Raw genomic sequence first — 20667 nt, forward strand, 5'->3', positions numbered from 1 at the left:
TGGGTAGAGCGTTCGGCTGCAGTGCTGAGAGCACCGGGCTCGAAACCAACCGTCGAATAAACTCGGGTCACTGGATCATGCCTCAATGAACACTCAATGAACACTCAATGGGAAAGGAACTCTGGCTGAATACACGCATGGCTTCATACTTAACGCGTCTCCACGCCGGCAATGCGGTGAGTCTCTGCGCTGCCCCAACGCCAATCGCATGAACGTCGACATTTATCCTGAGATGAGTACTGCTGGAATTTTTCTATAATGCTAATACCAGAAACGCAAGCGCTGAAAAACATAGACATATAGATAGTACCGACCATATATACATGTTTCTTTCTTCCACAGGGACATTGCGCAAGGCTTATGCGCAGAAAAATGACTAGCAAAATGGCGTCACATAAATGCATGCAGTCCTGTTTAGATGTGCGACTCCTGTGGGTGCGAGGAAACCATCGAGCACCTATTGCGTACCTGCCCTCACTACGACGTACGACGCCACTCTCTGCAGGCAACTTTGCACCGAATGGACTCAAGACCATTCAGCGAGTCAAGGATACTCTGACCGTGGCCACACCCGTCACTGGCACGAAAAGCGATTCGTGCACTAGTACAATACTTGAAGTGCACCGGCTTAAGAGACCGTTTATGGTGTCCCTCCCACACGCACTCTGTGCTTACACCCTCCCTTTCTTCCCCTCTTTCCATTCCCCTTTCTCCCACCCCCAATGTAGGGTAGCAAACCGGGTGCTCGTCTGGTTGACCTCCCTGCCTTCCCTGTCCTTGCTCTTTCTCTCTTGACACATTATCAACTTGCTCGGCGGGCCTTTCCGCTACCACACCCTAAACTTAATAGACCACAATCGTCGGCGTTTCGCATGCTTCAAACGGGGTCATTTCCCTCCAGGGGCAGATTCAGTCACTTCGCGCCTAATGTAGAACCCCGCTGTCCAGACTGTGGGGAGGCGTACTGCTCCTTGTCCCATATGCTCTGGCAATGCCCTGCGTTACGCAGCTCATCGCTAACCACTCTAACCGACTGGGAGGCAGCCCTTAAGAGCGGCGACCGCTCAGAGCAACTACGGGCTGTCCAGAGGGCCTGCGACAGGGCGGAGGACCACGATCTTCCGACCCCGACATGGGTGCGGCCCGCGACGGCTACGGGGACTCCCTGAAAAGGGAGGTACCCTAACGCCGGTTCCTCAGGACCATTAATAAAGTTCTTTGTCTGTTTGTCTGTCTCTCTCTCAGTAACAGCAGAGCACCAGAGCCACAGCTCCGAAAACCACCTCAGGAGACTGTTGCAGGCCGAGAGCGGTGTCCCAAAGGGGACGACGACGACGAAGTGAAGCGAGCGGCGATTCGACAGCGTGCAGCACGTGCACAGACGACGCACCCAGATTGGAACAAGATTCGCTGAAGGTCGGACGGCGGATCCGAGGTTCCGTTCCACTGACGCCCCGGGCAGCAGATCCGCAGCGGTAGTCGAGAAGCGGACCCCCACCGCACGCTTTCTCCGAGACCGCGCCGCCGGACACTCCTGCCGCCGGGTCCTCGCGCAAGACCAAGCAAAAAAAGATCGCGGGGAGCGGCTACAGGTGAAGCGTCGTAACGCGCAAGTTCTCCCCCAGGCCCGACCATGCAGAACCAGGTGGCCGCCCAGCATAGCGGACCAACGCCTGCGGGCTCGCCTACGCCTTCGCCCGGAAGCGTGCCGTTCGGCCGCGCCCCTTCCACCACCGTCGTTGTGAACCTGAGCCGGGAGAGGTTGAACCGGGGCGGGGCCCGGCCCATCTTCCCGTCCGTCAGTGCGCTGCAGAACATGCAGCGCATGCAGCAGCAGGGCATGCTCGGCATGGGGCAGCAGCAGCAGCAGCAGCAGCAGCAGCAGCCGAACCTAGCCCAGCTGCAGCAGGCCGCTCTGCTTCAGCAGGCCGGAGGTCTCGGCGGGCAGCAGGCCTCCCTGGGCGCCTTGCTTTCGGGTTTGCAGGTAACTTTTCAATCGCACGACGGTTCTTAGCTGCCCCAGTTGGTTCATACTTTTCCCCAATTCAGCCGATACTTTTTCTATTTTGAAGTAGTTCCGCAATTATGGTGTTTGGGCTGCTGAGCACGAGGTCGCGGGATCGAATCCCGGCCACGGCGGCCGCATTTCGATGGGGGCGAAATGCGAAAACACCCGTGTACTTAGATTTAGGTGCACGTTAAAGAACCCCAGGTGGTCAAAATTTCCGGAGTCCTCCACTACGGCGTGCCTCATAATCAGAAAGTGGTTTTGGCACGCAAAACCCCAAATATTATTATTAGTTCCGCAATGTGTGGTCTTCTTTCGTGCATCGTTCCCCCCCCCCCTCTCCCAAACAGACTGCCCGCAGAGTTCAGGAAAATATCAGCTGGGTTGACCTGAAATTTTCGTACGAAGCCAGTAGACGGCAAAGCACGCAGAAGGGGCAGAGGGAATGAGCTTATAAAAACTCAGGGCCCTGCCACTCTGTGAAGGATGACCAGCGAAGCTGTGTATGTGGGCCCCTTAATGACGAACCGGCGCCTCCGCCGCGGGTCGGCCCGGCATTGCACTACCTTTGGGATCGGCCCACGTATGGGGAGTGCTTAACGCCTGCGTCACCTCCGCCGCGGGTCGGCCCGGTATTGCACCATCTTCGGGATCGGCCCACGTATGAAAAATTGTTGGCCTAAGCGCGGAAGCGATCCGCCAGATCCTAGCCATAGACATCTTCGCTGTAATTGTACTCGTCCAATAATTCTCATACGCCTGTCGCGGTGGCTACGTGGCCATGACGTTCTGTCCCTGAGGTCACCTTTTAAGCCCACGTAGCAAGCCAGCCGGGAGACAATGCTTTGAGAAAAGGATTCGGCTTAGTCTCGTCAAAGGCAACTCCTCATGCCGTAACGTTAGCTCCAGGCTGAGGCTTTCCTTGTCCGGCTAGTGTTTTTTCATCTCCATCTGCTTGAGAACCCTTTGCCTTGTTCGAACTTTTCAGCCGAGAAGTTTCAAGTTAATTATAACAAAGTGTGAAGAAGAAGACGCGCCTCGCGGCACAGCCGCATCGCCAACGCGCGGCTCGTCTCGGCTCGCGCTGTTGATTGCTGGCGTCCGTTTGGACAGTGCTTCGGGCTGCTTCGCCGTTCCCGGTTGCTGTGCCGTTACATTAGGAGCCGCCAATAAACCTTTTCTCAATTGGTGGAGGTGCTGGGACTCAAACCCCGTCGCTTGAAACCCTGGAGCTGAGATCACGAACGCTACCACCCGCCATGACCGACAGCTCCTCCCAAACGGCGCCGACGCCACAGTCCGTCACCTGCACCGGCGTTCCACGACAACGGGACCCCAAGGTCTTCAGCGGTGCAGACGACGAAGACGTTGAAGACTGGTTTGCGTCGTATGAACGAGTGAGCGCACACAACAAGTGGGATGATCCCGCAAAGTTAACTCACGTCATCTTTTATCTGGCTGGTGTTGCCCAACTGTGGTTTCACAACCACGAAAGTGACGTGCCCACATGGTCAGTCTTCAAGACAACCTTTACGGAAGTGTTCGGCCGACCCGCTGTTCGCAAGCTCCGTGCCGAACAGCGCTTGCGCGCCCGAGCACAGCAGACGGCGGAAACGTTCACAAGCTACATCGAAGACGTCGTGGACCTTTGTAAACGAGTCAACGCCGCAATGCCCGAAGCTGAGCGAATTCGCCATATACTGAAAGGCATCGATGACGGCGCATTCCAGATGCTCCTAGCCAGGAATCCGCGCACTGTGTCTGAAGTTGTCAGCCTGTGCCAAAGTTACGATGAGTTGAGGAAGCAACGCGCTTCGACTCGGCGTCCTTTGGGAAGCGACGACTTGTTGGCGAGCCTTGACAACATGTACGACCCATCCTCATTCTTTCAGCGGGTCAAGGACTTTGTGCGTGAGGAAGTTGCCCGCCAACTTTCTTTAGTCCCCTTCACTCAGGAGCCCACCTCCCGTCTTCCAAACACGCTCCGCACCCTCATTTCTGAAGAGGTCGCCCAAGTTGTCCCTTCCGCACCACATCAGCCGCCTGCAGCCGTGAATCTCAACTCTACGCGGGCAGTGCAGCCTGTCGCCACGCCTATCACCTATGCGCAGCCAGTCCTGCCTGTGGCCGCGCCTCTTACGTACGCCCAGGCAGTACGCAGGCCTCCACCGGCGTCTTTCACGACCCAGTCCCAACCGCTGCCACCGGAAGCCCATGCTACATCTTGGACCGCACCGCGAGCTAATCCTTGGCGGACACCTGACAACCGACCCATCTGTTATTCTTGCTGCACTCCCGGACACGTCGCCCGATATTGCCGCCGTCGTCCTCACGCGTTCGGCGACGCCTCGCGGCCCTTCCAGTACGGCAGCCAGCCATTTCGCCAATACGCCGCTCCTTCCCCCCAATCGTATGCTCGTGCTGACATCCCAGAATTTCCTTCGCGTCGCTCGCCATCCCCTCGCCGACGCTCGCTCTCCCCAATGCGTCGGCGACCCGCACCACCTGACCAGGAAAACTGAACGTCGCAGTTCAAGAGGCAAGAACTGCGCCCCATTCGAACTGTCAAAGTCCTCGCGCCTCTCCTGCTAACGTGGTCGAAATTTGTGTAGAAGGTGTTCCTACATTCGCTCTTGTGGATACCGGCGCAGCCGTTTCTGTGATAGCCGCCAAACTGTGCCGTTCGCTGCGCAAGGTGACCACGCCGCTTTCTGGACTGTCGCTTCGTACGGCAAGCGCGCAGCCCGTCACTCCGCACGCAGCCTGTACTGTACGTGTGCTTATTCACGGCATTGTTTACATCGTCGAGTGTATTGTTCTTCCCACCTGCTCGCATGACGTCATCCTCGGATGGGACTTCTTATCCAGTCATAAAGCCGTGATCGACTGCGCACGCGCCGAAGTCGAATTTTCCCCTTGTGACGCACCCTTGGACGAAGATTGCGACCGCCCTTCTAAACTTACCGTGCGCGAGGACACAGATATTCCACCTGGCTCCTTCGCCCTCGTCCCCGTCTTTTGCGATGCCATCGCTGATGCAACGGTCCTCTTCACGCCGTCCGACGTCTTCATGAGCCGTAAATCTCTCCCACTACCCTTCGCGACGCTTGACATGGCTGGCGGCTGCGGCAATTTCTACTTTTACAATCCCCTCTGTGCGCCTCTTACGTTGCTCGTTGGTGAATGCCTTGGCTTCGTGGAACTCCTCGACTCTTCGTCTTTGGTTGACGTCCCTGGAGACTCTTTTGACGTCGACCCCGGCCAAGCATCTTCGATGTCCGCGCTTGAAGAAACGTCCAGGGTTGCGTTCTCGCATGCCATCGCCGATACCCTTACACCTGCCGAACGCGCCGACCTTCTTGATCTCCTGCACAAATTTAGAAGTTCATTCGACGTTTCACAACCTCACCTGGGCCGCACGTCGGAAGTGCAGCACTACATTGACACCGGTTCACATCAGCCGTTACGTCAACGACCATATCGCGTCTCTGCCGAAGAGCGTCGTGTCATTACCACCCAAGTCGAAGATATGCTGCGCCGTGATGTTATTCAACCTTCGCACAGTCCCTGGGCATCTCCTGTCGTTCTCGTTCGCAAGAAGGACGGGTCTATTCGCTTTTGCGTCGACTACCGTCGGTTAAACAAGGTAACGCGCAAAGACGTCTATCCTTTGCCGCGCATCGATGACGCCCTCGACAGTCTTCAGGGCGCAGAATTTTTCTCGTCCCTTGACTTACGTTCAGGGTACTGGCAGGTCCCCATGGCGGCGGCCGATCGCCAGAAAACCGCGTTCATCACACCTGACGGTTTATATGAATTTAAGGTGATGCCTTTCGGGCTTTGTAACGCCCCTGCCACCTTTGAACGACTCATGGACAACACGCTGCGTGGCCTCAAGTGGTCTATATGTCTGTGTTACCTCGACGATGTCGTGGTTTTCTCGCCTGATTTTCCTACTCACCTGCTCCGCCTTAGACAAGTTTTGACCTGTCTAACGAACGCTGGCCTTCAACTCAACCTCAAGAAGTGCCGCTTCGCCGCGCGAGAGCTCACCATTTTAGGCCACGTTGTGTCCAAGCACGGCGTTCTACCCGATCCTGCAAAACTTCGAGCAGTCGCTGAGTTTCCGAAGCCTCAGACCATCAAAGAACTTCGAAGCTTCGTGGGCCTATGCTCATATTTCCGGCGCTTTGTTCGAAATTTCGCATCGATCATGGCGCCATTGACTCAGCTTCTACGCGGTGACGCCGCCCTCTCCTGCTGGTCCCCTGCATGTGACTCCGCCTTTGCTACGCTGCGTCGTCTTCTCATCTCCCCACCTATTCTTCGCCATTTTGACCCGTCAGCTGCAACTGAAGTACATACAGATGCCAGCGGGGTCGGTCTCGGCGCCGTACTCGCCCAACGAAAGGCGGGCTCCCCCGAATATGTAGTCGCCTATGCGAGTCGCACACTGACGAAGCCTGAGGCCAATTACAGCGTGACCGAAAAAGAGTGCTTGGCTTTAGTATGGGCACTTGGCAAGTTCCGACCATATCTGTACGGGCGCCCATTCGACTTGGTCACAGATCACCATGCGCTTTGTTGGCTCGCCAACTTGAAAGATCCCACTGGCCGCCTAGCCCGTTGGGCACTACGCATCCAGGAGTACGATATTCGCGTCGTCTACCGCAGTGGACGCACACACTCCGACGCAGATGCCTTGTCTCGTTCACCTTTACCTCCAGACTCGACCTGCGCAACAACTTCCGCACATTCCGTGTCATCTCTCGACATGGACTCCTTTGCAACCGCACAACGTCGTGACCCGTGGGTCGCTTCTCTTTTCGACTATCTTTCTGGATCGTCGACCATCCCTGTATCCCGAACCCTCCGACGCCAAGCCGTTCATTTTGCCATTCGTGACCAGCTGCTGCACCGACGCAATTACACTCCTGATGGTCGTCGGTGGCTTCTGGTGGTTCCCCGCAGCTTACGGTCTCAAATATGTGCCGCTTTCCACAACGATCCGCAGTGTGGCCATGCCGGGGTCTTCAAGACGTACGAACGAATTCGCCACCGCTACTACTGGCGCGGCATGTACAATTTTGTACACAAGTTTGTTCGGTGCTGTCTTGACTGTCAACGCCGCAAATCGCCGCCTTTACGCCCATCTGGTGCCTTGCAGCCGCTCCCGTGCCCTGCCACACCCTTCGATCGCGTCGGCATCGACCTATACGGCCCGCTTCCTATGACACCAGACGGCAATCGGTGGATCGTCGTTGCTATTGATCATTTGACACGCTACGCCGAAACTGCTGCTTTACCAAGTGCTACAGCGCGGGATGTAGCCTCTTTCGTCCTACATCGCTTCGTGCTTCGACACGGCGCACCTCGGGAACTCCTCAGCGATCGAGGTCGCGCCTTCCTCTCCGAAGTCGTCGAAAGTTTGCTTTCGGAATGCCATATTATTCATCGGACAAGCACGGCATACCATCCACAGACTAACGGGCTCACAGAGCGATTTAACCGCACACTTGGTGATATGCTCTCTATGTACGTGGCGTCTGATCATGGTAACTGGGACCGCATCCTTCCATTCATCACGTTCGCGTACAACACCGCGATCCAGGCCACTACGGGATTTTCCCCTTTCTTCCTCCTGTATGGCCGCGAGCCTACGCATACCATCGACACGCTCCTTCCATACCGTCCTGACGCCTCCGAGTGTCTACCTGTTTCCGACGTCGCCCGACAAGCCGAAGAATGCCGCCAGCTAGCGCGCTCCTTTACGGCAGAGCAACAGCAGCGCCAGAAAGAAAACCGCCTCGACACGCATCCAAGCACGACCTACGCTCCAGGCGTTCTTGTGTGGTTGTCGGTCCCTTTCCAAACGCCGGGGCTTTCCTCGAAACTCGTCCCAAAATTCGAAGGGCCTTACCGAGTCTTGGAGCAAACATCCCCGGCGAATTTTGTCATTGAGCCCCTGTCACCACCTGAAGACTTGCGCCGGCGTGGACGCGACATTGTCCACGTCTCTCGTCTCAAGCCCTACCACGACCCTCTGCCTCCCGATTCTTAAGGCGCCAGGATGGCTCTTTCTGTCCGGGGGGAGATTGTGAAGAAGAAGACGCGCCTCGCGGCACAGCCGCATCGCCAACGCGCGGCTCGTCTCGGCTCGCGCTGTTGATTGCTGGCGTCCGTTTGGACAGTGCTTCGGGCTGCTTCGCCGTTCCCGGTTGCTGTGCCGTTACATTAGGAGCCGCCAATAAACCTTTTCTCAAAAGAAATATAAGTTTTCACTAAGAGTGACGTGAACTCAAGGAAAAAAAAAACTGACTAAGCTATACTGCACATCGCCTTTACCTGTTTGTGGTACGGGCGCCCTCTTTTAATCCGAGCATACTTTCTAACAACTCTTTCCGAGAAGCGCTGGGTGAGGTCGTTTAATGGTGGTGACCCTGTGGGTTTGCGATGTGCTGTGTGATGGGAACTGAACTGTTGGACCAATGACCGTATTTTGTAACTTGGAGAAATCGTGATTGGTTCCGAGTACTGTGCAATGGTGCGTCGTTCGTCTGATGTCTACCGTTTTTGTTCTTCAATTTGCCACGGCAGGGATCGCTGGGTAGCCTACAGGGTTTCCAAGGGCTCCAGCAACCCATCAGCGGCATGCAACAGAGCTCACCTACTCTCATGGGACAAGCCACGATAGGAATGCCTCCCGGAAACATGTCCCTCGGCCTCAATCTCGGCATGGGAATGCAACAGGGGCAGCAGCAACAGCAGCAGCAGTACAACAACCTTCTGGCGCAGCAACAGGCAGCCGCCAACCTGCTGGGAAATCAGCGGTCCAGTTTGCTGGGCGTACAGCAGTCCAACGTGCTCGGTCAGCAGTCCAGCTTGCTGGCCGCTCTGCAGAATCAGCAGCAGAACCGCATGCTGGCACAGCAGGGCTCGGGCCAGCTGCTGGGCATGGGTCAGCTGGGCGGTTCCAGCCAGATGGGAATGATGAACACGCTGACCGGATCGGTGTCGTCCAACCCGCAGTTGGGACTGCTCAGCGCCAGCCTCATGTCCAGCAGCCCTCAAATTTCGCAGCAAAAGTCACGTGAGTACACACCGTGCAGTATTTGTTGCGCGAGTGTACAGGCCGATAACGGCGTCCGGGACCTTGTCTGTGCGTTGGCGTTGATTAGGCATAAGAGAGAAAGGAAATGAGCATGGAGGAAGGAATTTGTGGAGATCATTCGAAGCCAAGCGTATGGGCCCAACACGCGATGACATCAGAGCGCAGGGTGGGTTTTAGTGTTTCCACTCTGCACGCAGAGCTCCGACACGGCATCCGAATAAGTGCGCATCGATTAAAAACTACCAGGAACTAAACACTCCCTGGCAATATGCCCAGTCTTGGAGGTCACCTGTTGGGCCGGTTCCGCGAGCGAAAAAGCGAAAGGAAGGGATTCACGGAGAGTTGACTTGCAGTGGCCGTCTGCGTGATGCGGTGCTCTGTCCTATTGTTTATTTCCTTTCCGCATGCACCTCTTCGGTCCAGGGTGCTCGGCAGCGACGAGTTTAGTAACTTCGCGATACCATTCGACTTGTTGCGACCGTGCCCACACAGAGAGCGCTGCTGAGAACCAGTCTAGCCACTTTCACATAGCTAAACACGCAGTTACGTTTTTGACTCCTAGCTTGCACGTTTGGATTGACAAATGCGATCGCATCACAAATTCGTCAAAGTACCGAGAAAGGTGGACCGTGTCTCCATTTGCGAACCTATACGCTGGGGAGCAAAACATATTTGTTACATAATTGGAGAAGCGAAATCTTTATGTGATTTGCGAAATTGGCTAGGCGTACAAATGCAGGACGCACTTAAGTTGCTCAGCCTACAGGTATCTGCACCACGTGAGCGAGGAAGCATCGCATAACTCATTTCTAGCATCAAGTAAGAAGCGGGACTTATTAATATAATTACTCAACCTTGCTTAGGCGCTCTTCATGCCACCGGCAGTAACGGCATCAAAAACACAGAGAAGATAATGAAACGCAGAAACACCGAGCAAGAACACTTTTGCTCCCTCGTAATAGTGAGTCCATCGACAACTGCCGCTCACGAATCCAACCGTGTTATGGACCCGTGCGTTAAACTCTCTGTCGAGGCTGTCTCAGCGCCATTTTGAAGTCATTACCGAAAGAACGTGTGAGGAAAGTAAATAGCTCGAGACTACGGCGCCCGGAGCTGCATTTCTCCTCACCTTGTGAGGGGAAACGCAGTCCCGGAAATCCGCAAGCTAAGGCGCCTGTACATGAAGCGTGCTGTCTCCGAGAAACGTCTTTTACTTAACTCACTCCCATGTCAGAATGAAGGCTGGTTGCAGGGGGTGTATTGAGCTAGGGGACGGGACGAAGGAGACGCAACACGCCGCTGTAATATAGACCGAAGCAGGCACGTACCCAGGATTTTTTTTCGGGGGGGGGGCCCACCACCTCCATTATCATCATCATCATCATCGTCGTCGTCATCATCATCATCGTCATCACCACCACAATCATCATCATCATCATCAGCCTGTTTTATGTCCACTGCAGGACGAAGGCCTCTCCCTGCGATCTCCAATTACCCCTGTCCTGCGCCAACCGATTCCAACTAGCGCCCGCGAATTTCCTAATTTCATCGCTCCACCTAGTGTTTTGTCGTCCTCGATTGTGTTTCCCTTCTCTTGGTACCCATTCTGTAACCCTAATGGTCCAATGGTTATCTAACCGGAGCATTAAATAACCTGCCCAGCTACATTTTTTCCTCTTGATGTCAATTAGAATATCGTCTATAGCCGTTCGATCTCTGATCCAAACCACTCTCTTTCTCTCTTAACGTTATGCCTAGCAATCTTCGTTCGATCGCTCTTTGCGTGGTCCTTAACTTGTTCTCAAGTCTCTGCCCCATATGCACTGGCAAAATGCACTGGGAAATGCACTGGCAAATGCATTGGCACTGGACATTTTGCACTGGCAAAATGCACTGATTGCACACCTTACTTTTCAATAATAATGGTAAGCTTCCAGTCAGGAGCTGGAAATGTCTGCCGTATGTGATCCAACCTATTTTATTCTTTCGTGAATTTCCTTCTCATGATCAGGGTTCCCTCTGATTAATTGACCTAGGTAAACGTACTCCTTCACAGTCTCTAGTGGCCGACTGGCCATCCTGATCTCTTGTTCCTTTGCCCGGCTATTTATCATTATCTTCATCTTCTGCATAATAATATTCAACCCCACTCTTACACTCTCTCTGTTAAGGTCACCAATCATTTGTTGTAACTCGTCTGCATTGTTGTTGAATAGAACAATGTCATCAGCAAACCGAAGGTTGCTCAGATATTTGCCGTCGATCTTTACTCCTAAGCCTTCCCAGTTTAATAGCTTGAATTCTTCTAAGCACGCAGAAAATAGCTTTGGAGAAATGTCTCCCTGTCTGACCCTTTTCTCTATAGGTATCTCACTGCTTTTCTTGTGTAGAATAAGGTAGCTGTAGAACCTCGTAGATATTCTAACGCGAAAGACGAGTCATTAAGACGAGAAACTATTTACAGATTATACCGACAACAACGGTTGCAGCTGTTGTTGTTGTTGTTGTCCTGAGTGGCCGTGGCACATACCCACAGTGGGGGATTGGCCAAGAATCGGGCGGTTTAATTAGGTGCCTAAAATAATAATGATAACAAGGGAGTTAACAATTTGGGCGTGTGAGTTTAAAAGTAAACGTTTTGTGCTTGGAGAAAAAAAGGAAATAATCATATGAAAACCGGGTATAAGATAATAATAATAATAACAATAATAATTAATAAAAGATAAGAAATAAAAGAAAGCTATGGTTGGGAAGGAGAACGATCAATCTAACATGGAAATCGATTAGTTTCGATGAGGTAATTTTGGATCGCCAAGCAAACATTTCTGTGGCTGAACCCAACAATGGAGAGATAGGATAGTGCCTGTGATCCTATCTCCAAAAGATAGGATCACAGGCACTGATAAAGTCAGACCAATAGAGCGAAGCGGGATTTCGAGTAGTCGTTTTCTTATAATAGAAAAACGTCTGCAAGAAAACAAGAAATGATCGATTGTCTCCGCTTCGCCACAGAATGAGCATAATGGGGAGGGGACCAGACCAGACCTGTGGAGGTAGAAGTTCAATGCAGGTATACGGCAGCGCAGCTTCGTGATGGACACTTCAATTTTCCGTGTTCGGCAAAAATTTCTGTTCCAAGGGTGCAGGAGATGTCCGTAATCCACAGAGTTAGTAATTGCGGAGCCTGATATTGACTGTATAATGATACTCCTGCGAAATCTAGCTGCAGTTACATAAGCAGTCAAAGGGCAGCAAGGAATGATGATGATGAAGCAACATTTGCTGGGCCCGAAATAAATCGGTGGTGCACGCAGGCACCAGACGGGGTGGTTCCCTAGTTACGGGACCCATATGTTTCCAGCAGCTCCTGGCCCCTGTCCGTCAGTGCGAGCTGAATCGGTAGGGCGGGGCTGGATAACAAGGTCTCCCATCGCTCAAGGGGTTGGGGTTTGGGGGTGTTGGTGGGAAGGGGAGGAGGGGGGGTCTTGAGCTCTGTGCACTCTGCCAAGACGTGCGGCAGGGTGCCCTTTTCTCTTCTGCAAAAAGGACAGAGCATATCGTATTCCGCAGGGTACATGCGGTTCATGAGTACGGGGTGCGCAAGCGATCCCGCCTGCGCTCGACGCAGGATCGTCTGTTGTTGCCTGGTGAGTTTGGGGTGCGGTTCTGGCAGTCTGCACCTTTCCTCTCGGTACATCCGGGTAATGTCCCGAAAGCTGGTAACCGGGTGCGGTAGCTCTTCCGGCTCGTGCTCGGCCCGGATCGACATTTCTCGGGCATGGTAGTCGGCGATGGTGTTGCCTGCTACCTGCGAGTGAGCCGGGACCCACACGAGCTCTATGGCTCTTCCCGGAGGCTTGTGCTTGGCTAGAATGGCTCGGGCCGCGGAGGAGATTACCCCCCCTGCGGAAGCTTCTGTAGGCTGTCTTTGAGTCGGTGACTACGGTGTCCACGCTCGGCTGTGCGAGTGCGAGGGCCACGGCCGCTTCTTCGGCAACTGCGGGGTCTGTTGTCTTCAGGGACGCGCTGACGATCAGCCTGTCTTTTGATGTAACCACCACCGCGGCACGGTCACTGTGTTTTCGGAGCGAGGCGTCCGCGTAGAGGACCCTGGGGTTCTCTTCCAGTTTCCGGGCTAGTGCTTTAGCTCGCGCGGTGCGCCTCTCGTCGTCCTTGCCCGGCGTCATGTTCCGGGGAAGGGGTTTTGTCTGAATGATCGTTTTCCAGTCTTCCGGAAGGGCCATCTTGATGGGTACTGGCTCGATCTGCCATCCTATTTTGCGTAGGAGGGCTCGTCCGTGCACCGTGTGACTGAGCCGGATTCTCTGATTAGAGAGGTGGGCTTCGATGAGCTCCTCCACAGTGTTGTGGGCGCCCATGTCTAGCAGTTTTTGAGTGGACGAGTAAATAGGCATGCCCAGTGCTTGTTTCGTTGCCTTACGAAGCATCGTGTTTAGGGTGTCCCTATTCGCCTTCGTCAGCTGGAGATACGGCGCGGCGTAGGTAACCCGCGACACGACGAACGCGCGTACCAGGCGCATGGCATCGTCCTCTTTAAGTCCTCGGTTTCTGTTAGATACCCTCCGAATCATACCAAGTATCTGTTCGGTTGAAGTCTTGATTTTTGTGATGGCGGCCTGTGCCTTTCCGTCGCTCTGAAGTAGTAGGCCGAGAATCCTAATCTGCTGTGTTGGCTTGATCGTAGTTCCGGCGATGGTGATAGTCACGTTCGGCGGCAGCTCCTTCTTGGATTTTCCCGGTTGGATCATGAGCAGCTCTGATTTCTGGGGAGCGCAGCTCAGTCCAGCACGACTTTGCGTACTCGTGCACGGTCGTTGCCGCCCGCTGCAAGACTTCCTCCATCCAAGCATCGGATCCGGCTCGGGCCGTCCACACCGTAATATCGTCGGCGTAGAACGCGTGGTCCACGCCTTCAATTTGCTTGAGTAGATCGGCCAGGGGCAGCAGGGCCAGATTGAAGAGTAGGGGCGACAAGACCGATCCCTGAGGGGTGCCCCTATCGCCGAGTTCGACAGGGTCCGACTTCTCTTCCCCTATCCTGATGGTCGCCGTTCGGTTCGACAGAAAATCTTTTATGTAGCCAAATGTCTTTCGGCCACACCGGGTTTTGTTCAGATTCTGCAACACGCTCGCGTGGGACACGTTGTCAAATGCTCCCTTCAGGTCGAGAGCGAGTATCCCGCGCGGCGCGTGCCTCGTTGCCGGCTTGACGACCAGTTCGTGGAGTTGGAGCATCACGTCTTGGGTGCTGAGATGTTGCCTGAAGCCGTACATCGTCTCTGGCATCTGATCCGTTTCTTCGAGGTGCTTCTGTAGCCGGCGAAGGACCATGCGCTCCATCACCTTCCCCACGCAGGATGTGAGGGAGATGGGCCGCATGTTGTCTATCGTGAGGGCCTTTCCGGGCTTTGGAATGAAGCGGACCTCGGCGTCCTTGCATTCCTTCGGCAACTGCGAGCTCTCCCAGGCTTCGTTAATGTGCTCTAGGAGGCCGCTGGCCGCTGTACCGCTCATGTTACCGAGTAATTTGTAAGTTATGGCGTCCCTGCCGGGTGCACTTCTCTTGTTACTGTCATCTATCGCTGTCCACAGTTCCGTCATGGTAAACGGCCGGTCCAGTTCTTCGTTGGCGGGTCCTTCGTACCTCTCGGGCACCGGGTACTGGCCCTTCTCTGTCTTTAAGTACTTGGCCTTCAGGTCTTCCAGGAGCCTGCGGCCGTCTCCCTTGTACGTGTTCAATACTTTGGTGAGGTTGCGATTGGTCGCAGTTTTGCTACTCAGCGGGTCGATCAGATGCCTCAAGAGACACCACGTCTTCCACGTCGAGAGCTTGCCCTGCAGGCCGTCGCAGGTCTTCAGCCAATTTTCCTTACATAGTTTGGCCGCGTGCTCGGCGATCTGTTTGTTCAAGACTGCTATGCGCTTGGCCAGTTTTCTGTTGTGTCTCTGACGTTTCCACCGCCGCGTTAACGAGTGCCGGGCCGCCCACATGTGGGTCAGTCTGGCGTCCACGTACGGTGTCTGCGACGTCGTTGCGATTTCTTGGGTAAATTTATCGAGGGCCTTCTTCTGGTCCCTCGCCCATTCGGTGTAGGTCCTTTGTGTTTCAGCTTGTCCCGATTCTTCCTCGGACGCCTCTTGTTCTTGGGTAAACTTTCGCATCTTGTCCCAATCTGTGATCCGCGCCGTCCCCAGCACAGCCCGGTATCGGAAGCCTCGGATTGTAATGCCGATCACGCTGTGGTCAGACCCCAGGTCAACTTCTTCGCTTCTCCAGGAGACGTCTAGCGTGCCTGATAACCATGACAGGTCTGGCGTGGTGTCCCTCGCGGCACTGTTGCCTCTTCTGGCATCGAAGAATCGGGCCACTTATCGATGCCTTGGCTAGAGAGTCTGCAATTTCATTAATGATTAGTCCTTTATGGCCGGGCACCCAAATCAAACGCACGCTTCTCAAGTAACCAGGTACCAATGATTGAAATGTCCTCATCACGCGAGAATCACTAGAAGCAGTAAGGGATGAGCACAATGATAAAGAATCAGTAACTATCACGGCTGACGTAATTGATGGTCCTAATTTGCGTAATGCCAGCACCACGGCCATGAATTCGGCTAAAAAAATCGGCATGAAATCTGGCAGCCGAAGAGAAAATGTCCAATCGAGAATCGGGGAAAATATTCCTACACCTGACTTTTCTTCACATTTTGAAGCATCTGTAGCAATTACAACGTTTGTTTGAAGGTTTTTCAGGTGATCTTGTAATATACCGTCTAGAATACCGTGTGGCAGTAATTTTGCATTATTAGGAAAGATGTCATCAAATTGAATATCCGTGGCAACAGCTCTGTCGGTAATAGGAAGAACATCGCATATGCGCACGCCCAAAGAGTCAAGTAATTTTTGCACGAATATAATTTGCGGGTTATGTAGTCGCGGCCAGATGACACCGAAAAGCAACGCAGGTTGTGAAATAAAGATTATTTGGGAATGACGCAGTGGTGATTCGTAAATCCTTAAGAACGTCTGCACCGTGAAAAGCCGGAACCTGCACGAAAGTGGCGGAACACGGGATTCTAGATAAAGAATAGCGCTGACCGGTTAGGTTCACAGCGCGAGCCCAGCTCGTTCTTCCTTCTCTTTTCTGGAGTGATGGCGCCTAAGCGCCTCGTTCAAACAAACAGATACCTCACGCATGTAGCAATATTTTCCAAGCTTTTTACATAAGCGTTCTGTACTCCTCGATTACGTAGTGCCTCTAAGATTGCTGGTATCTCTACTGAATCAAATGCCTTTTCGTAATCTATATAAGCCACATAGAGAGGCTTTTGTACTCTGCAGATTTTGCGATAACCTGGTTGATGAGATGGATGTGATCCATTGTAATGTATCTCTTCCTGAACCTAGCCTGTTCCCTTCGTTGACAAAATCCAGTGTTAACCTTATTCTATTGGAGATTACTTTGGTAAATATTTTATATAATACTGGGAGCAAGGTAATGGTCCCATAATTGTTCAATTCTTTAGCGTCTCCTTTTTTTGTGGATTAGTATAATGTCTGCATTCTTCCAGTTTTCTGGGACCCTTGCAGTCGATAGACACTTCGTATAAAGAGCCGCCAGTTTTCCAAGCATTATGTCTCCTCCATCTTTGATTAAATCGACTGTTATTCCACCTTATCCTGCCGCTCTTCATCGTTTCATGTCTTGCAGGGCCCTTCTGACCTCATCGCTAGTTATAGGAGAGTTTCTGTATCCTGTTCATTACTGTTTCTAAGTGAACTATCGTGACTCCTCTGGGTACTGTATACAGGTCAGCTTAGAATTTTTCCGCTGCTTTTACTATATCTTCGAGATTTCTGATGATATTATCCTTCTTATCTTTTAGTGCATACATCATGGTTTGTCCTATTCCAGGTTTCTTTTTTACTGATTTGAAGCTGCGTTCATTTTTTACGGCTTCTTCAGTCTTTCTCATGTTATAGTTTCAAATATCAGTTATTTTTGCCTTGTTGATCAGTTTTGACAGTTCCGCGAATTGCGTAACGCTGTGCGGCCGCCAGTCTCATATAACCGCGTAGAGCGCAGGACTCTGCCATTCTAGACGTACTGCGCTCACTGCGAAAGGTTAGAAAAACACCCGCATAAGCACAGCACAGAAGTGGCTACGTGAGGCGGTTCGACCGATAGCTGTAGAAGCGTCATTCAAAACAAGTAATCGTTCTCCACTTCCGGCGGCCTTTTCTCTACTTCCTTTTTAAATAAAAAGATGTTGATCCATAAATATTCTCATAAACAACGGCTAACTTTTTATTATTCGCTTTTGCTTGCAGCTTGGTTGTTGCCTTGGCTCTCCCTTAGTAGATCGCTTAATTTCTCAACTCCTTGCGATTTTTGTTTCCAGTTGCCAATTTTGCACGAAAGGTGCTATACAGTTAGGGAAAAACAGGAATTTAAGAATGTGTGAGGAGTGGTGGCGTGGGTGGGGAGGGGGGGGGGGTATGCCACTTGATTTCGGGGGGGGCCCGGGCCCCCCCGGGCCCCCCCCCTGGGTACGTGCCTGGACCGAAGCCTTACTTTGGTATGCCTCTCAATAAGCATTGACAACAGTGTAACAGATAACGAGGGATGGGCAGAAAGACAGATGCGTTCTTGCCTTTAAACGTGTGGCATGGGCTAGAAAAAACACTGCCAGCAAAGGCGCTGGCTGGTGTCAAGGCAACACAGGGAGGCAAACAGCGCTCAGGACAGAGGCAGGTAACGTACGCAAAACACCGTGTCTGTATTTCTAATTGTGTTTCGATCGTACTATATCCGTAGTATATTTTATTTTTAGAAACTATTGGCCGTTATGTTATTTATTTACATTGTTGTATTACAATGTATTGAGTGTACAATTAAGTGTTCATTACTACTTGCGTGATATCGCTGGGTACCAAGCCTTGTTGAGATATTGGGTAACGAAGCAGCGGATAGATGCGCATCAATGGCAGCGTACAAAAACATTCAAAATACAGCACTTCCATACAAAGACAGTGTCAATGCGATTCGGAAGGCCTTGACGTCAGTATGGCAACGAGATCGGGACAATTGTTTAAGCAACAAGCTACGTCTAATTAAACCCGTAATTGGCTAGCGGAAATCATGCAGTCACCAGCAACGGTTCTACGAGGTGATCTTGTGTCGACTTCGAATTGGACACACACATATGACGCACAATTTCCTTCTCCGAAAAGAAAACCCGCAAACTTGAGAAAAATGCAACGAAGTTCTTGCAGTCATGCACATCCTAATAACATGTCCACACATCGACACACTGAGACGGAGGTTTTTACACAGCCTGTATAATTTGCAAGCTCCATTACACCCAGCCCTATTACTAGCAGATGATCCCTTAGTGCCATTTGCCAACCTGTTCGACTTTTTAGAAAAAAAGCTGGTTATTTACGCCAACTATAGTGTAATGCAGGTTTACCTGCTCTAACGTTCCGTTTTATTTTGTCTTGTGACTGGCGCAGCATGGCCTTAGTTGCCTTTGTGCCATTAAACCCAAACTAACTAACTAACTAACTAACTAACTAACTAACTAACTAACTAACTAACTAACTAACTAACTAACTAACTAACTAACTAACTAACTAACTAACTAACTAACTAACTAACTAACTAACTAACTAACTAACTAACTAACTAACTAACTAACTAACTAACTAACTAACTAACTAACTAACTAACTAACCAGCTAACTAACTAACTAACTAACTAACTAACTAACTAACTAACTAACTAACTAACTAACTAACTGACTGACTGACTGACTGACTGACTGACTGACTGACTGACTGACTGACTGACTGACTGACTGACTGACTGACTGACTAACTAACTAACTAACTAACTAACAATATCGCTTGACTTGAGGAACCCCAGGAACCGAAATTAGGGGTGTGTGAAAATTTCCAGGAGGGGAGGGGGGGAGGGTGGGGGGCGTCGAGCAAGAGTGGTAGTCACGTTTTTCTTTATTTGTGTCGTTGAATGTGTCGCGTAGCACTAGCACCACTTATGGCTCCAAATCTCCGTGACAAAAATTACGTAATGCAATGTTAACCTTACGTGATTAACCCGGCCACCTTTGCTCAACCGTTTTTCCCTTCGGTTCTGCACGCACTTACGGCTCCAAATCTCCGTTACAGAAATTACGTAACGCAATGTTAACCTTACGTGATTAATCCGGCCACCTTTGCTCAACGGCTTTTCCCTTCGGTTCTGCGCGCAGAAAGCACCTTCAACGCCCTCATGCCGGCGTCCCGCGCGTCGAAGCCCCTGCTCCAGGCCATGGAGACCCTGCAGGGTGGGGCGCCGGGCGTCCAGGGCATTTCGGGTTCGCCCGCGCTCGTCGGCACGCCGGCGCCCATCGTCATGTCGCAGCCCATCACCAACGCCGGGCTCGCGCCGCAGATGCAGCACCTGCTGCTCAAGGGCCTGCCCGGTTACACCTCCACCCTGGTCCTCATCCTGGTGCCCCAAGATTAGCGAAGCGATCCGCCGTCCGCCGCGCGCAAACCCCCACCTTTCTGCAGAACCAGCGGCAATAAATTCTCGCACGAACTTTCCGCGACCTGTTTATTTATTTATTTATTTATTTATTTATTTACTTATTGGTACCTCAAATACCCCATTTGGGGTTTTACATGAGGGGTGGGCCATATTTAGATCATATTTTCAAGGAATGCCTTGAACGAGGAATGACTGGAGTGGTGCACCGCTTCAGCAGATAGATGATTCCAGTCTTTCGCTGTTTGAACGAAGAAAGAGTTAAGATGAGCGGAGGTGCGAGCTGGAGGGAGATAAACAGCCTTTGAATGGCTATGACGGGATGAAGTGCGATGCGCAGGCGTGACGTCGGTCTGATGACGTAGTGAGTTATAAAATTTGTAAATTTGGACCCACCCTATACTGTCTTTACCTATATACGTTTACACCGCGGCTTCTCACTCGACCCGACAGAGGCCGGGTCGAGTTAGAAGTTCGGGCTCGGACCCACCCGATTCGACTCGACAGCGTTCACACGAACGTCGTACCTGAAGCGTATAGAGATTGTTGCCAATAGGCTGCGTCCGGTTAAAGGCCGCGAACCAGCGACCTGATCTGGCCGCGTTTACACGCGCGCAAATCGATCGGGTTGGGCCAACCTATACACCGTGCGGTCTGGGTGGCCGAGCCTGACTCGACACCTTCGCTCAGCGTGAGCGACTACGCGAGCGCGACAGACAAACCTGAGCGGGCTCGATCGTTTTTTTCTTTCCGGTTCCTGTAAACGCCCTGCATAGTCAATTGAAAAAAATTGACTCGACAACTTCAAACGGGGTCGTTATTCACCCCGGTGCTGATGAGGCACGTGTGTCCAAGTGTTTATGAAAGTGATCTGTGTTGTGTGTGCCGAAAGGAAAGAGCCACTGCAGCTCACATCCTTTGGGACTGTGCTAAGAATCCGCATGAAGCTGCAACAATAACAACGATCCAGCCGCGGC

At 52.2% G+C, this 20667-nt stretch overlaps 1 protein-coding gene across 1 annotated transcript; it reads left to right on the forward strand.

Annotated features, from left to right (window-relative positions):
- The first annotated feature begins 1353 nt into the window (after positions 1-1353).
- LOC135912720 (uncharacterized) lies at positions 1354-19754 on the forward strand. Its single transcript, XM_065445240.2, has 3 exons — positions 1354-1984; positions 8606-9098; positions 19413-19754. Exons 1-3 carry the CDS (start codon positions 1634-1636, stop codon positions 19667-19669), a joined length of 1101 nt encoding a protein of 366 aa, XP_065301312.1. The 5' UTR covers positions 1354-1633; the 3' UTR covers positions 19670-19754.
- Positions 19755-20667: the final 913 nt, after the last annotated feature.

This window comes from Dermacentor albipictus, chromosome 9 (assembly GCF_038994185.2).
Source record: "Dermacentor albipictus isolate Rhodes 1998 colony chromosome 9, USDA_Dalb.pri_finalv2, whole genome shotgun sequence".
In the NCBI taxonomy this organism is placed as follows: Eukaryota; Metazoa; Arthropoda; class Arachnida; order Ixodida; family Ixodidae; genus Dermacentor; species Dermacentor albipictus.

Coding starts and splice junctions, on each gene's coding strand:
- LOC135912720 (XM_065445240.2), top strand. CDS start 1,634: ATGCAGAACCAGGTGGCCGCCCAGCATAGCGGACCAACGCCTGCGGGC. Junction 1,985..8,605: donor CCTTGCTTTCGGGTTTGCAG/GTAACTTTTCAA, acceptor TTGCCACGGCAG/GGATCGCTGGGTAGCCTACA. Junction 9,099..19,412: donor AATTTCGCAGCAAAAGTCAC/GTGAGTACACAC, acceptor TTCTGCGCGCAG/AAAGCACCTTCAACGCCCTC.